General features: G+C 44.4%; 1 protein-coding gene across 6 annotated transcripts in view; it reads right to left on the bottom strand.

The window, feature by feature from the left end:
• ASXL2 (ASXL transcriptional regulator 2) overlaps window positions 1–15,695 on the bottom strand; it is a 245,057-nt gene extending 229,362 nt beyond the window's left edge. For 3 of the 6 annotated variants that reach the window (XM_050948702.1, XM_050948703.1, XM_050948708.1), the window contains exon 1: window positions 15,438–15,695. In XM_050948702.1, coding sequence (XP_050804659.1) covers window positions 15,438–15,494 — 57 coding nt within the window. In that variant the 5' untranslated portion in view covers window positions 15,495–15,695. Of the gene's footprint in view, window positions 1–10,992; window positions 11,112–15,437 lie in introns of all 6 variants that reach the window. The other 3 variants (XM_050948704.1, XM_050948705.1, XM_050948706.1) reach the window with 3 other exon arrangements.
• Window positions 15,696–18,304: the final 2,609 nt, after the last annotated feature.

The following is an 18,304-nucleotide window of genomic DNA, read 5'->3' as shown; positions in this document are numbered from 1 at the left end:
GTTTGTTAAACGTTATGTTAACAATACTAGACACAAATATGGCATTAAGGATGTTCAATTAAAAAAAATATCAGATGGAGGCTTCAACTCTCACTTTAGAGAAAGTTTATTTGATGTAAACCTTTCTCTAGTGAGACATTATATTGAACACACAATTTCATGAGGAAGTCAGTAATGAAAAGCCTAGCTCTGCAGTTACTGAATTCTCTAGCAAGACTCTCATTGCCTTCAAAAGATCCAGGATTTCACCCCATATATTCTTAAGCCTGTCATTTTTTTCTCTCATTAAGAATGAGAGTGGCAGCAGGCCCACATGAGACTCCTCCAGGAATGGACAGAGAGAGATTAAGGACAAAAAAAAACCTAAGAAGCAAAACCTAGTCTGTTAAAAGTTCTATTTGTATTTAAAAAGGCAGTTTTTCATTCAGTGACATGACTTCCAACACTAAGTTTTAGCCTACAAAAAAGTTATCCTGAACAATAGTCCCTCTCCCCCCAACCCAACCCCCAAAAAAATAAATAAAAAGGAAGAAGTGCTGGCAGACAAAATATTTCACATTAAAATTATGACAGAAAAGTAAGGTATTGGCATTCTGGAGATCTGTAACCCATACCAGATAAGCTTTGCTTATATGTATTAAAAAGCTAACCACCACCACAACTAAGCCATACAAGAGATCGTTGGACACCAAACTGCATTTCCCATAAGAATCAGGAAGTACTGGTATTCTCATCTATTAAAAATAAATTGTTTAAGTATCTTATGTTTGTACATCAGTACAGAATTAGTGAGCTAAGTGAGGGGAATGATGGTCCAGTGGTTTGGGCACTGACCTGGGACTCAAGGGGCCAGAGGTCAATTCCTTGCTCCACCACAGACTTCTTTTGGCAGTCACTTTAGCCTCTGTACCTCAGCTCCTCATTTGTGAAATGGTGATAATAGCACTTCCCTGCCTCACAAGGACACTCAGATTCTACAGTAATGGGAGCCATACAAGTACCTGAGCTAGATAGAAGCTACAACTCCATTAATTAGTACTCATGATCAGACCCAACATCTAGCATAATCCTTTGCAGATTTCTTAAGCATTACCAACAAATTTTAAAATGCATTTTAAAATGATAAGATAACATCAGTGAAATACACCATTGTCACAGGAAAGTAGCCTCCTGCTACTATACTAATGCCAAGGCGGGTGACGTAATCTCTTTTATTGGACCAACTTCCGTTGGTGAAAGAGATGAGTTTAGGTCTGCGTAGCTTAAAAGTTTGTCTCTTTCACCAACAGAAGTTGGTCCAATAAAAGAGATTACCTCACCCATCTTGTCTCTCTAATAGCCTGGGACCTACATGGCTACATCATATCAATGCCAATGCATTTATGAATAGCAAATATTTATTTCCAAGGCAAGAGATACTGAACCTGGAGAATATTCTATTACAATTACTATATTTCTGTTTGTATCCAAGGACTGATGTAGAATTAGTTTTGTTTGGACATTTAGCGACTTGCTGCAGTCCAACTGGCTTAAAGGGCACACCTTCTGGTCAGTGAAACACCCAGTATTGTCAGTGCTATTTCAGAAGGTAAGGTTTCTCTACCTGCCAATCATGAGAACTCATCCCAATATCAGAGTGGTCCTCTCCTCCTGTGGATCACAATCAGTAGGTAAGATTCTGTAGGCCAAACTATGCATTCAGTAATACTATTTTTGTATACACTATTGCTTGTGTGAAATGAAGTCAGCTTGCAGGCCAGCAGATCTCTGCTTTGGGATGTCAGTGTTTCAAAGAGTTAATATAGTCTGAGAGAACAAAACTGTATAAACTATACAACGAGGATTTTAGAATAAAAATGTGTTGGGATAAAATTTAAATAAGTCCCATCTTTTAACCAATCCAACATTTCCCTCAGCAAAAGCAGAAGAATGCTGATTAATCGTTTTACTTGTAAACCAGAACAATGGGACAAGGAAATAGTGGCAGATGTGGGCATTCAAAACGCCCTTGTAACAGGGTCACTTTTCAGTGTAGAAACATTTCCTTACTGTAGTGATTTTTAAACAGTGCAGTTTTAACACTCCATTAATGGATTCTTTACGTTTCGAGTACATTTTCCACTAAGAAAGAAATGTAAAGTTAGGCTTGCTGAAATTGTAAACATTGAACCTGAGCTATGGGTTAGCAGCATTTGCAAGCTCCAACTTCACCAGTTAGACTTGTAAACTCCTTGAATAAACAGCTGCAGACATGCACAACACAGTTAATACATTCTCAAAACACAGATGTTCTGCAGTAATCTCCAGGTAACAAGGGCCCCATTGTATTAGGTGGTCTGCACACATACGTGGAGACCGGACCCCATGAGGATACTGCAAACTAATTTGAAGAAAGGAGGAAAAAAAAGACAAAGTAAAAAATAATAGGTAAGAAAAGATTGCATGTGTGTTTGGGGGTGAAAATAAGCAAACAGGTACGCAATCTAACAATATTGGAATTTGATGGTTCTGAAGTTAAAAAAACCCTCTAAACATACGCTGTCACCAACCACCTAACCAACATTAGAAATGGATTTTGTGGGTTTTTTAAAGAGAAATCATCTACTGTGAAGCCTACAAGGTGGCGGTAGACAGCCTTACGAATTAGTTCAAGGAGGACATTTCATGCATTGGGGCAGTGCAAAAGAAAGCAGAGACATCTGCTGAAGTTCAAGGCTGAACTAAATAGAGTAACTGGAGCATTCCAAGCTTAATGCTGAAGTATAGGCTTTGGTGGGATAAAGTCTGAGACTCAATCAATAATGGCTTGTTTGCTTCCTACTGTTGACTGTTAATCTGCATCTCTCTCTCTTTCTTTCCCTCTTACTTATGAAACTAATGCCCTGACTCAAACAAACACACACACACGCATAAAGTTAAACACAAGCATAAATATTTGTAGGATTAGGACCTTAGCCTATAATCTACTAAAAAAACTGCTATGCTGGATCAGACCAACAATCCATCTAGAATCATGTCACTTGGTAGTCAGATACTTCAAAGAAAGGTACAAGAAATCCTGAAGTGGATATTTTACAATAAAAGAAGCTTCTTCCTAATCAACTCAGTCAGATGCTAATTTATGCTCTACACAGAAAAGTTTGTATCCCTTCCTAAATTCTCACTAATATAATGAGAAGACAGAGTTATCCACGTAAGTGACCATTCCTTTTTTGAAATCCTGCTAAATGCTTGGCCTACAATGGCAAAGCCACTGAACAAGCTATGTTTTCAATACATCAGCCACTCCCCTGAAAATAGAGATGTGATTTTTTTTTAAAAACAAACTCATCTTGAAAAAACGAATATACATCTTTAAGAAAGCAGACCAATCATTTAAGAAGTGATCAGTAGTGGAAAAATACCAGACACATAGGTCTAGTTCTTCCAAAAGGTGTGCCAGAAAGGCATGCAAGGTAGTATGACCCTCATATCTCAAACATGAGGTTATATTCATGAAGGGAAAGGATTAATTAGGTCCCAGTGTGTACTTTGTGGATAAACTGGGGCTAAGACCTTGAAGCCATAAAAACTGCAGAGAGAAAAAAAAAAACAATGAAGATAAAACAGGCCAAATGAGCATTTCTTGAGCATTAGTTCTCAACCCGCGGCTCACCTGCAGATCAGTCAGCACATGGGGCAACCATGGGCCACAGCTATCCCAAAAAAGGTATATTGGAATTGGAAAAGGTTCAGAAAAAGGCAACAAAAATTATTAGGGGTATGGAACGGCTTCCTATGAGAGATTAATAAGACTGGGACTTCTCTGCTTGGAATAGAGACTGGTAAGGGGAGATATGATAGAGGTCTATCAATTCATGACTGGTGTAGAGAAAGTAGATAAAGAAGTGTTGTTTACTCCTTCTCATAACACAAGAACTAGGAGTCACCACATAAAATTAATAGGCAGCAGGTTTAAAACAAACAAAAGGAAGTATTTCTTCACACAGTGCACAGTCAACCTGTGGAACTCCTTGCCATAGGCTGTTGTGAAGGCCAAGACTATAACAGGGTTCAAAAAATAATGGAGGATAGGTCCATCAATGGCTACTAGCCAGAATGAGCAGGAATAGTGTCTCTAGCTTCTGTTTGCCAGAAGCTGGGAATGAGCAACAGAGAATGGATCACTGGACAATTCCCTGTTCTGTTCATTCCCTCTGGGGCACCTGGCATTGGCCACTGTCTAAAGACAGGATACCGGGGTAGATGGACCTTTGGTCTGACCCAGTAGAGCCATTCTTATGTGACATCCTTAGGGCCGTACAAGGTCATATATGTATTCTATGATGTGGCCTACATAACACAGAGAGCTGCATATAGGGCCAATAATGGTAAATAGGTTGAGAATCACTGTTTTAGAATATTGATGTCTCTTCCTCTAGATTTTTCTCCTTCTGGAAATACAATGAAGCTGCTCATTTGACATAATACAGAATAGGAAAATGTAAAGAAACCTCAATCTGGACTTCACATGAATTGGTAGAAGGCCCTTTCAGAGAAGAGTTGTTGGTACAGCACCAATATTTGTAAAGAAATACTGGAGGACTTGCTGAAATTACGTGGGACACATTCTACTTTCAAACATGGTGCTTGATCCCTCCACCAGGTTAATGGCATTACTTGCTCGAGTAAAGGGCCAGAAAACTGAGAACATGAAAAGATAGTTAACTTTATTAACATTTATTAAAATAACATGACCATAATACATTTAATATACTAGCAATACATGAATTTGCAGGACTAAGAAGGTTAGACATTACTATTTTAATATAGTTTCCCCAGTATTTGCATATATCGGCAATAGCCTTCTGTAAACTGCACAGCTGTACAGTGCCACTTACACCAGTTGCACTGTGCAATAAACAGTTATTTGAGAGAATGTTTTCACACTTTTTGTTCAGCTGTGCGTAAATTACCTAACATTTTTGCTGCTGACAGTATGGAGTCAAAAAAATATCAAAAATTTCCTACAGAAGTTACATCACACATTACTAACCTACTATGATTTAAGAACATGTTGGTTTTCTTACAGTATTTGTTTCTCTGGAAAGATATTGAGCAGCACTGTTGGCTGATGTGAGGACCAAAATTAGGGCATTTAAAAAAAACAAAAATATTTGCTGCAGACACACTGAAAAATAATTTAAAAAAGGAGGGACACACACTGTGGGTTCTGTTCCAAAGTGTTCCTGTTAAGAAGCCCTTGTACTGAGAAAAGCATTCAAGAACTTGTATGTCCACACATCTCTTATAGCAGGATGGAAGAAAGGAGATCGTTGTGTGTCACTGATGAAGTCTGCAAATGAAACAAAAATTGGGGGAGTGGTAAAGAATGAAGAGAACAGGTCACTGATATAGAGAAATCTGGATCATTTCGTAAATTGAGCACAAACAATATGCATTTTAATATGGCTAAATATAAATGTATCTATTTAAGAACAAAGAATGTAGGCCATACTTACATGACGAGGGACTCTATCCTTGGAAGCAGTTAATCTGAAAGAGATTTGGGGTCATGGTGGATAATCATCTGAACATGACCTCCCAATGTGACACTGTGCCCAAAAGAGCTAATACAATCCTGGAATGCATAAATAAGGGATTCTCGTGTAGGCGTAGGGTGGTTATTTTACCTACAATAAGTGGCACCAGTGCAAAAATTGCTGGAATACTGTGTCCAGTTCTGGTGTCCACAATTCAAGAAAGATGTTGATGAACTGGAGAAGGTTCAGAGAAGAGCCACAAGAATGATTTAAGGATTAGAAAACATGGTTTATAGTAAGACTCAAAGAGCAAAACTGATTTAGCTTGACAAAGAGAAGGTTAAGCGGTGACTTGATTGCAGTCTATAACATCTACAAAGGGAACAAATATTTAATAATGGCCTCTTCAGTCTAGCAGAGAAAGATATAGTATGATCCAGTGTCTGGAAGCTGAAGCTACACAAATTCAGACTGGAAATAAAGCATAAATCTGTAACAGTGAGAATAATTAAAGACTGAACAGTTTGCCAAGGGTTGTGGTGGATTTCACATCACTGACAATTTTTAAATCAAGATTGGGACTTTTTCTACAAGATCTACACTGGACATTATTTTGGGGAAACTCTCTGGCCTGTTATACAGGAGGTCAGACTAGATGATCACAATGGTCCCTTCTGGCCTTGGAATCTAGGAGATGATAATCTTGGCAGGAGAAGAGCTGTTTTAACTTGTATTCAGTTCAACCAAGGTAAATACACACAGTATCTTAAGATTCACTTTCCTTCTCTGCTTGCACAATTGGGTTGAAGGAGAGAGACCCTCTTCAGTACATAAACAAATAATGAGCTCTGCATATTAGAGGCAGTGACTACACTGAGTTTCAGAGAGGTAGCCCTGGTAGTCTGTATCCACAAAAACAATGAGGAGTTTGGTAGCACCTTGTTAGTCTTTAAGGTGACACTGGACTCCTCATTGTTTTTATGAGCAGTTTGTTTCTCAGACCCTGATCATCTTTTTAAGAGAAATAAATCTTAAATTCATTTCAAATGCAGTCATTCTCAAGTGTCTTTTACTCATAGCAGAAAGAATCAATATATAAATATCCTATGTATTTGAAAATATATTTATTTTTCTGAGAATTAGGAAGTAAGGAGAGATTTAATTTCCAGTAGGACGCAGTCATATCCCAACACCTGAGGAGACCTCAATAACGAGCCTTTTGGGAACAGATGTTTCCAGTTCCAGGAAAAACTAATTTGCATTGAAACAAAACATCCCCAGTGACTCCAGAAGAAACATCGTGCAGGTTCAGTTACCCTGATTTTGTTTTTAAGCAACTTTCATTTGAGTCTTTTTATAAAGATACTTTGTACAAATTTCTGCACAAAATTAAATCAGGGTCACAGTACATTCAGGCTCACTGCAAATTACCCTAAACAGGAGAATGGAGGAAGAACATGCCATTTAAGTTTTCTATGCAAACATAATACAGGGTAAACTGTTTTCAAACCCATTGCATTCAATCTAGCTAGATATCACATACTTACAAAAAAAAAAACACACAGTTGCCACTGTAGTCCTGTTATGATAAATACAGTCTTAACACAAAAAAGACTGATGTTTTGGAAAAGAGCAGGATTTTGCAAGTGACACTTAACATTGTGCTAACCTTCCCCATGTGTCATTCACAAAACTACAAGAATATAGTTAACTTTTTAAAAGGGGTAGATTTTTGTCTAGACATAAAGACCATCACCACATACAAACCACTGGTCACGTTATATGCCTATAGTACATTGATGTCTATAAGAGATTAAAAAAAGTCTTAAGTACTTTGCAATACATTAGATCAGTGTCTTCTTAATTAAATTTTGAAATACAGGAATAGAAGGGCTAGCCAAATTGCTACCTACAGTTCCACACATTTATTTGTATCATAGCAGTGCAGTCAGGGGACACTACAGAATCCTGCACACATTACTTCATCTTGATCAGAGAATGATGTTCAGAAAGAGAACCCATGTTGCATGCTGGAACTCATATTTTTCCAGACAGTGGCTCCAGCAGGTTCTATTCAATGAAATTTGTGTATCACTCTGACTCCTAAAAAGCAGTCAAAAGGACTGTCTGTTGGGCTAAGTTTTGGCATCTCTGGAACATGAAGCCAAAAATAAGAGCTATACTCACAGCATACATACTGTCAGAAGGAATTCAGCTCTACAGAGGAATTTGCAAGATATTTAATATTCTTCTATGAAAAATGCCAATTTTGTTATGTTTAGGGTAAAAGTGAAACTCCTGCCAGACAGGGGGAAGTGTCCATGTCCTATTGTCAGTGTAGCATATGCGCTCAGTACATTTTCTGCACAAATACAATTGGACTAGTTAAGACATTCACCTGTAGACTCACTGCTATGTAAAGCCAGATCATCAAGATGGATAGGCACATTCATCTGCATTTACTATGCAGCATTTCCCCAAAACATCTTCCTAGCTGTTTTGTTCAATGCAAGTGAGGCCTCTAGCAGATTTCTAAATACTGAGCAATGAATTGAATCCCTCTTGCCTCACAGATCCTGTACATTCCCTATCTGTTCTGGAAGAACATTTGGACATATTATCAATGGGTAAATCAGAGCTACCTTGTCCTTAAACTCCTGAAAACAAGCCTTGATGCTGGGTAAAGGTAACACCACAATCATATGTGAAGGGCTTCATTCCGAGGGTGCTTGCCACATTAAAAATCCTGGCTTCATTTTCTGCCATGTTCTTTCCATGGAATGTCCCTACTGTCTGAAGTGATATAAAAAGTTATTTTTTCCCAAATGCATGCTATGCAGAGGATGTGCCCTTATTTAGCCATTAAGGATCTCAAAACAGAAAAATATATGTTCTCAGAACCACAAGGCTCAGTTACTGTAGTTCTTCCGAAAAGGCCTACATATCACTTGTAGATTCAGAATCCTGCAACATGCTGCTCAATGGTTTGAACTACTATGATCTTATGTTCTTTATGCTGCAGTCTAGAAATGAAAGACTGGCTTTAAAACCCAACAATACCAATTTAAGGCCAATTAACAGACAGACCTTGCCTACATTCCAGATCCTCCTCTGCCTGGTCCTGATTTATATTTTCATGCACCTATTTTATATCTCACCTGCATTTTGCAGACAAGAAGCTCAGCAACCAATACAGTTTGGGCTACTGACCATGTTAAACTTCCATTGACAGCTCTACGACTTATATTGCAGCACAGTTGAATTGCACTTGCAGGGTTTTTTAAAATGCAAACAGTATCATCTCATGCCAAAAGCCAGCTCATATTATTCAGAAGAACACCGCAACTGACGGTTTACAATGCCCTTTGAACTTTCTGTAAATGTTTTTACAATATTCTCTGACCCCTAAAGATTTGCAAGTTTGTGTACCAAGTGGTTAAGTGGACTCTATGCTTCTGTGCACAAGTGGGCAATTTTTCCATTGTGTTCCTTCCCTCCCTGCTGTACAAACACTTCAGGAATGGGGAATAGTTATGACCATTCTTAGGGCCCTACCAAATTCACAGTCCATTTTGGTGAATTTCACGGTCACAGGATTTTTTTAAATTGTAAATTTCACAGTTTCAGCTATTTAAATCTGAAATTTAGCAGTGTTGTAATTGTTGTGCGGGGGGCTTGCAAGGTTATTGTAGGGAGGGTTGCAGTACTGCTACCCATACTTCTGCTGGTGGCAGTGCTGCCTTCAGAGTTTAGCAGCTGGAGAGCAGTGGCTGCTGGATGGGAGCCCAGCTCTGAAGGCAGAGCCACCACCAGTAGCAATGCAGAAGTAAGGATGGCATGGTATGGTACTGCCATCCTTACTTCTGTGCTTCTCCTTTCAAAGCTGGGCTCTCAGTCAACTGCCACCACTGTCCAGCCACCCAGCTCTGAAGGCAGCAGCGCAGAAGTAAAGGTAGCATGGTATGGTATTGCCACCCTTACTTCTACGTTGCTGCTGGTGGGGCACTGCCTTGAGAGCTGGGCACCCAGCCAACAGCTGCCACTCTCCGGCCACCCAGCTCAGAAGTTAATGCAGAAGTAAGGGTGACCCCCCTCTCCCTCCCCGCAATTCCCTTTTGGGCCAGGACTCCCAATCTGAGAAACGCTGGTCTCCCCCACGAAATCTGTATAATATAGGGTAAAACCACACGAAAGTCCAGATTTCACAGTCTGTGACATGTTTTTCATGGCCAAGAATTTGGCAGGGCCCTAATCATGCTGTCTAACAAAGGGGCCTGCATGTTTCCTTCCATCATCTCTAGGATGGATATCTGATCACATAAATTCCGTGGAATTAGAACACCCCTGAAAAAACATGACGACCTGATTTTATAGCGTACAGAGGAATGAGCCAAGACAGATTCCTCTAGCAGGCGGAAGCAGGCTTCACTTCACAGGAGTTACCACAGCTGAGAGTGCAATCACACTGATCCAATGCATGGTGGCAAAACTCCTAGATGGCGGGTGGTGAAAGCGCAAATACCTATCAGAACAAGATTCTGTTCTGTTTAAATGCACAAGACCATGGGGTCACTGAAAGCTTTAAACAACCAGATTAAAAAAGTCAGTCTGACCCTTAATAGGCAGTCAGTAGAGGAAACCATAATATGACGACAATTGCTCAATCATGTGATTGGATGGTATACAGTGCTGCATTCTACATCCCACAGTGAAACAGAAGAGCCGAGCTGAAAGCCTTACAGGGAATTTACAACACTCAGGCCTTGCAATCATGAGTTGCCGCTGAATGCATGTCTCAGCCTAAGGCCCATGGTACTTTGGAACTGCTTATGGACTGAGTGCAAACTGTGCAGTTGACAAAAACTGTTTCTATCCCATATAGGGACTGCTCATAGAAAATGCATGGTGAGAAACATTACTAAGTTTCTTAACCCTGTCTCACAACTCTACATGCTCCCCCTACACAACTAGGAGCACAAAGACAGCTTATCAATGGTCCCTGCCCCTTAACAAGATTTCTGTGTTGAATTTAAGAATGAGCCCACAACACATCTGGATAGCACTTTCATGTACACAGCCTACAGAGATAGCAGGGGACACTGGCTAAAGGATGAATGAATGTATTGGTATACAGAGGGCTCCTTCCAGGTTCAGAAGAGATCTTGCTAAAAAAAACCACTTGCATTGAGCAATAAATGAGATACAATTTCAAGGGACACATTTCAAAACCCTAAGTAATCACATACAAATGTCCACCGTGCTCTCCAAATTCACCATTAGAACTTCATGCAGAATGAAGACAGACAAGTGTACATACCTATTTAAAAGTACCTTATGGTTTAATCTTATTCATTTTCACCTTGAGTTACCAACTGCACTAGATAAGAGGTTAGATTTTTCTTTAGTTACAGTTTTCTGAAGTGTATATATAATCAGGGCCCTGTGCATACTGCAGCTCAGCAGAACATACCTCTTGCTGTATGTGGCATCTGGTTCACATTCATGAATTCCTCTATTCAACTAGTAGAGTTCCTCAGCCCTTGTCCTGAGAAGAGTCACTGTTAACCAGGAAGCAACTACAGAGCCCTACTGAATGAGAGTCAGGAAGAAGGAAAAGTTCACCACCAGTAACTCTTATTATCTGAATGTATTGCCTCCACAAAGGCTCTTTCTCCTTACAAAGTGGAAGTAATTCAGCTCCAAATAAGTATTGTGGCTGTAGAGAGGAACTGAGGCTTAGTTAAAAGGAGGTGGGGTATTTCATACATAACATAAGGCTAGAAGGTACCATTGTGACCATCTAGTCTGATCTCCTGCATAATACAGAACTTCCCTGAATTTATTCCTGTTTGAATTACAGCTTATCTTTCACAAAAGCATCTAAACTTGGATTCTCTATCACTGGGAACTTTTAAATCATCACAAGCCTTGGTAAGTTGTTCAATGGTTAATTACCCTTAGGGCTGGTCTACACTCAGGGGGAAGGGGGTGTTCAATCTAAGATACTTGAACTTCAGCTACATGAACAGTGTAGCTGAAGTTGCGTATCTTAGTTCAACTTACCTGGCCGTCCTCACGGAGGCAAGTCAACCGCCGCAGCTCCCCCGTCAACTACACATACTCCTCCTGCAGAGGTGGAGTAGGGGCGCCAATTTGGGGATTGATTTATCATGTCTAGACAAGATGCGATAAATCGATCCCCGATAGATCGATTACTACCCTTGCCGTGTTAGCAAGCTTTTAACCCATTTAATGTGTGCCATATTGATTTTGTATCATTCTAGCTTCTTTATCAAAATGTCATGCTGTACCAAGTCAAATGCCTCACTGAAGTATATTACATTAACATTACTTATCTTCAACCCAAGTTGCATGCTCATCAAAAAAGATATTTAACTGGATAAGAAATATTTTCCAGTAACCCATGTTCATTGGCATTAGTTACCCTCCTTTAATTCAGTCCCACATCAGCTGTTCCATTATTTTGCCCATGATGGATGTCATGCTAACAGGCATAAGTTTCCCAACTCATCCCTTTTACCCTTTTTAAACATTGGCACAAAATTAGCCTTCTCCCAGTCATCTGGAATTCCCCAATGCCTGAAGACTTATAGAAAATTTTATATTAACAGTCCAGACTGCCACAACCAGCTTTTTTAGAAATTTTTTGGGTGCAACTTATCTGGACTTGTTGAATTTAAGATATCTAGCCTTAGTTAAACAGCTACATCTTCCTGAGTTAATGAGAGCTTTCATTCTTGCACCATCATCATCATCATAACACTAGATTTTTCTGCAGTAATTTAGAAAAGCAGGAACAGAAATATTTATTGAACACTTCTGCCTTTTCTGATTATTACCAAGAATTCTACTATATACATCTAGTAGAAGACCAATACCATTGTTAGGATTCCTTTTATTCCCTCAGTCTACAGAATGAATGGATGCTTTTACCCTTAGGATTATATCAAGTGACACACATAGGGTCCTTGTATTGGTTAACAAGAAATTCAAGTCCCAAAGACTCTCAGAATCCAATGGGAGGGTACGAGTTCATAGATCTTTAGAACTTTTTCACCAAAAAATGGACAGGTCCAGGGGTCTCTTTCACATACAGGTAGGAATCAGTCTAAACCTTCACAGTTACCAGCATTAGTTCTGATAACACAAGAATCTAGTATAACTGGAACTGGACAAGAAACAGAGTCAAAGCTCTGTCTTGAGCAAACCTAATATGGCTCCATTTGACAATGTAACACTTTTCAGGACTTTAAGTTTTATTTTAGTATTAAGAAACAGAGAACATAACAGATATGGGTCAGACCAATGGCCAATACAGCTCAGTATCCCGTCTCTGACAGTGACCAGTGCCAGAGGCTTCACAGGGAATGAACAGAACAAGGCAATTTCGAGTGATCTATCCAGTCTCAGTTTCTGGCAGTTTGAGATTTAGAGACACCCAGAGCATGGGGTTATGTCCTAAACATCTTGGCTAATAGACGGTGATGTCCTATTCTCCGTGAACTTATCTAGCTCTTTTTTAACACCGTTGTAGTTTTGGTTTTCACCACATCCCCAGGCAATGAGTTCCATAGGATGACAGACTGTGCAGTGTGTGAAGTAGTACTTCCTTATATTTGTTTAAGCCTGCTCCTATAGTTTAATTGGGTGACCCTTTTTTCTTATGTTATGAAAATGAGTAAATAACACTTCCTTATTCATTTTCTTCACACCAGTCATGATTTTATAGACTTCTATCATATCCCCCATTTGTCATCTATTTTCTAAAAAATGAACAGTCCCAGTTTTTTTAACCTCTCCTCATACAGAAGCTGTTCCATACTCCTATCATTTTTGTTGCCTTTCTATGTACCTTTTCCACTTCTATCTTGTTTCTAAATGAGGTAACCAGAACTGCATGCATTATTCAAGGTGTGGAGAGACCATAGATTTATATAGTGGCATTATTACATTTTATTTTATTATCTATCCCTTTTTCCTAATGGCTCCTAACATTGTTAGCTTTTTTGACTGCCGCTGCACAGAGTGGATGTTTTCAGAGAACTAGCCAAAATCTTCCCAAGATCTCTTTCTTGAGTGGTAACAGCTAATTTAGACTCCACCATTTTACATATATAGTTGGGATTATTTTTCCAACGTGCATTAATTTGCATTTATTGAATTTCACCTGCCATTTTGTTGCCCAGTCACTCAGCTTAGTGAGATCCCTTTGTAAGTCTTCCCAGTCAGCTTCAGACTTAACTGGAAGTGTTTAGTAGAATCACTACTTGTGTCGACTACAATTTACACTTTGTTTGGTTTTGCTGTTATCTCACACTTGGACTACTGCAGAAACTGATGAACTCCCCTTTTCCTCTATCCATCCTCTAAAATAAGGATGCCCCAAATGCAACCTACACAGAGCTCCGTAAGGGAGATAACAGACCACTGGACTAGGAAACTGAGAAACCAAAATTCTATTCCGTGGTTTGCAATGGACTCACTGAATGACCTTAAACAAGTCACTTACCCTTTCTGTGACTCAGTCTCCCATTTATAAAATGTGAATAGTGATGCTCTACTCATGGTGTGAACATTGAGAATTATTAGTGAATAACACTGTGTAAGTTACTTATTTTCACTGCAGTAGTACCTAGACAGCAGAGTCCTACTGTCCTGAGTTCTGTACAAACATATCATACAGCAGTCCCTGCCCTAAAGAACTTACAAGCTAAGTAAGACTAAGACAACAGGTGGAAACACACAGGACAGTACAAGCAAACAAATGAGATAACACTGGTCATCATGAGAAGCTGCCTAACCAAGTGCTACCTCTGCCAGCATCTTTTACACAGTCCCTGGAGTGTACAGCTCTGAGTACACAAATCTCTATTTCCATCTGAATAGCCCCCTACCTCCAGAGACTGGTTATTAAGTATTCTCTAGCACCAATCAAGTTGTTGCTGTTCACTGAAATCCTTTTATTTACACATATACCTACTCTCTAGAGAAACCATTTCTTGAATTTAATCTGACACCAGCCAAATGTTTATAACTCTTCACTAAGTCAGAGTCTGGTTTAGTTCTGTGAAGCATTAAGATATTGATAAAGGACAGTTACCTCACCCACCCTGTCACTATAACAAAGAGTTTTCTCTACAATAGAACCAAATGGAGTTAGAAGAAGGCATCACTTCTTCAGAACCACTCCTCAGAATAAGAATGTGTGTCTAAATTACCATCAGTTAATGAGCAAGAATTGTCAGCTCAAAGTAGGCAAGGCAGGTATCTTTCTAATGAGAAATATTCCTGAATCATCCCACAGCATTTTTAGTTTATCACACCCACGTTTAGCAAAAACTACAAACCCAGACTGTAACTGCTCAAGACAAACTATTGCAACAGCTCAACTAGTGTTTGGAGAGAAGAGGGAGATGCTCTGCTCATCCCCAACACTCCCAAGGAAGCCTCCAGCCCTGGCAGGGTAGCAGAGCTGCCTGCCAGTCTACTTAAACCCAGCTCTCGGCACAGCAAGCCCATCCTGGCCAACAGCCCAAAGGGCATCGCATGCACCTCGCTGCCAGAGACCCCAGGCCAGGTCGGGACACTGCGGCCAAATGACCCACCACAAGCAGAGGGCAAGCTCCCTCCAGCAGCGCCGGCTCAGGGACTCCCGTCCCGCGGCTGCAGCTGCAGCGCCCAACAGAAGTGGCCGCACTCCGGCGGAGGGAGCTCGCACGACCTGTGCCAGCCGGAGAAGGCCTATGACCCGCCCTAGCAGCCTCCGGCTCCTCAGGGCAGCCCTCGCCCGTCCTCCCGCCATCAGCCCAGCCCCCTCAGGCCCCTGCCTCCCCTTCTCCGCCCTCTCATGCCCCTGCCCAGGGCCGGTGGCCTCTGCCCCCGGGCCTCACGTACCGTTCTGGCGGCCTCTGCCCAGGTCCTGCCCTTCTTCCTGCGGCCCTTCTCCCTCATGTCGCACGCGATGGGGGCAGCTGGCTCGCAGGCTCCCGGCCGATCCTTCCGCCCAGGGCGCTGGGGCCGCAGCTGCTCCGGTCCCGAGGGGGAGAGCGGTGGGTGGCCCTAGGTCCGAGCGCTGCAGGGTCCAGCTTCCCCTCCGGCCGCCGCTGCCATATTGGGATCCTACTGTACAGGAGCTGCGGTCATGTGACCCCGCCCGCGTGACTCCACCTACTGTACTGGACACGGAGACGGGAGGGGCCGGGGGATGAAAGGCCCCGCCCCAGAGCGCGAGACCGACGCCTGCGCTCTGCCCGTACTGCCCCCACAGCCGCGCTCTGACAGGGTTCCCGCCTACACCCGCGCCCCGAACTGCTACTCAAGGGCCTTTCCCAAACGGGAGCGGGCGCCCTTCTCCTCCCGGCTGCATGGCCCATTGGGGCTGCCAATCATCTATGCCCCGCCCTATAGCTCCATAGCCCGCCTACCCCATCTCCAGCGGCCGGTTCCGCCTACCGCTCCTGTGGCTGGCAGCTGCTAGCACCTCCCACCCGCTGCGGCCTTCCCGTGGTTCTTCCTCACTGCCACACGCGCCCCTCCCCCACACCGCCAACTGCCACACGCGCCCTTCCCCCACACCGCGACCCCCAGCTGCCACACGCGCCCTTCCCCCAAACTGCCACCTGCCTGCCACATGGTCCCCTCCCTCAGACCCCCAACTGCCACACCCTTCATTCCCCCAACAGCCGCATGCGCCCCGCCCCCAAACTGCCACCCCAACTGCCACACGCGCCCTTCCCCCAAACCGCCACCCCAACTGCCACACGCGCCCTTCCCCCACACCGCCACCTGACTGCCACATGGTCCTCTCCCTCAGACCCCCACTGCCACATGCGCCCCACCGCCAAACCGCCACCCCAACTGCCACACGCGCCCTTCCCCCACACCGCCACCCCTAACTGCCACACGCGCCCTTCCCCCAAACCGCCACCTGACTGCCACATGGTCCCCTCCCTCAGACCCCCAACTGCCACACCCTTCATTCCCCCAACAGCCACATGCGCCCTGCCCCCAAACTGCCACCCCAACTGCCACACGCGCCCTTCCCCCAAACCGCCACCTGACTGCCACACGCGCCCTTCCCCCAAACCGCCACCTGACTGCCACATGGTCCCCTCCCTCAGACCCCCAACTGCCACACCCTTCATTCCCCCAACAGCCACATGCGCCCTACCCCCAAACTGCCACCCCAACTGCCACACGCGCCCCTCCCCCACACCGCGACCCCCAGCTGCCACACGCGCCCTTCCCCCAAACCGCCACCCCAACTGCCACACGCGCCCTTCCCCCAAACCGCCACCCCTAACTGCCACACGCGCCCTTCCCCCAACAGCCACATGCGCCCTGCCCCCAAACTGCCACCCCAACTGCCACACGCGCCCTTCCCCCAAACCGCCACCTGACTGCCACATGGTCCCCTCCCTCAGACCCCCAACTGCCACACCCTTCATTCCCCCAACAGCCGCATGCGCCCCGCCCCCAAACTGCCACCCCAACTGCCACACGCGCCCTTCCCCCAAACCGCCACCTGACTGCCACATGGTCCCCTCCCTCAGACCCCCAACTGCCACACCCTTCATTCCCCCAACAGCCGCATGCGCCCTGCCCCCAAACTGCCACCCCAACTGCCACACGCGCCCTTCCCCCAAACCGCCACCCCAACTGCCACACGCGCCCTTCCCCCAAACCGCCACCTGCCTGCCACATGGTCCCCTCCCTCAGACCCCCACTGCCACATGCGCCCCACCGCCAAACCGCCACCCCAACTGCCACACGCGCCCTTCCCCCAAACCGCCACCTGACTGCCACACGCGCCCCTCCCCCACACCGCCAACTGCCACACGCGCCCTCCCCCACACCGCCAACTGCCACACGCGCCCCTCCCCCACACCGCGACCCCCAGCTGCCACACGCGCCCTTCCCCCAAACCGCCACCTGACTGCCACATGGTCCCCTCCCTCAGACCCCCACTGCCACACCCTTCATTCCCCCAACAGCTACATGCGCCCCGCCCCCAAACTGCCACCCCAACTGCCACACGCGCCCCTCCCCCACACCGCCACCTGACTGCCACATGGTCCCCTCCCTCAGACCCCCAACTGCCACACCCTTCATTCCCCCAACAGCCACATGCGCCCCGCCCCCAAACTGCCACCCCAACTGCCACACGCGCCCTTCCCCCACACCGCCACCCCTAACTGCCACACGCGCCCTTCCCCCAAACCGCCACCTGCCTGCCACATGGTCCCCTCCCTCAGACCCCCAACTGCCACATGCGCCCCACCGCCAAACCGCCACCCCAACTGCCACACGCGCCCTTCCCCCAAACCGCCACCTGACTGCCACACGCGCCCCTCCCCCACACCGCCACCCCTAACTGCCACACGCGCCCTTCCCCCAAACCGCCACCTGACTGCCACATGGTCCCCTCCCTCAGACCCCCAACTGCCACACCCTTCATTCCCCCAACAGCCACATGCGCCCCTGTAATAACCTTAGTCCCAGATTTGGACCTTAGCGTCCAAAATATGGGGGTTAGCATGAAAAACCTCCAAGCTTAGTTACCAGCTTGGACCTGGTACCTGCTGCCACCACCCAAAAAATTAAAGTGTTTTGGGGCACTCTGGTCCCTCTGAAAAACCTTCCCTGGGGACCCCCAAGACCCAAATCCCTTGAGTCTCACAACAAAGGGAAATAATCCTTTTTCCCTTCCCCCCTCCAGGTGCTCCTGGAGAGATACACAGACACAAGCTCTGTGAATTCAA

This window comes from Gopherus flavomarginatus, chromosome 4, assembly GCF_025201925.1.
Source record: "Gopherus flavomarginatus isolate rGopFla2 chromosome 4, rGopFla2.mat.asm, whole genome shotgun sequence".
In the NCBI taxonomy this organism is placed as follows: Eukaryota; Metazoa; Chordata; order Testudines; family Testudinidae; genus Gopherus; species Gopherus flavomarginatus.
Note: the sequence above shows the minus strand (reverse complement) of the source record. Positions and strands in the feature narration are given on the sequence as shown.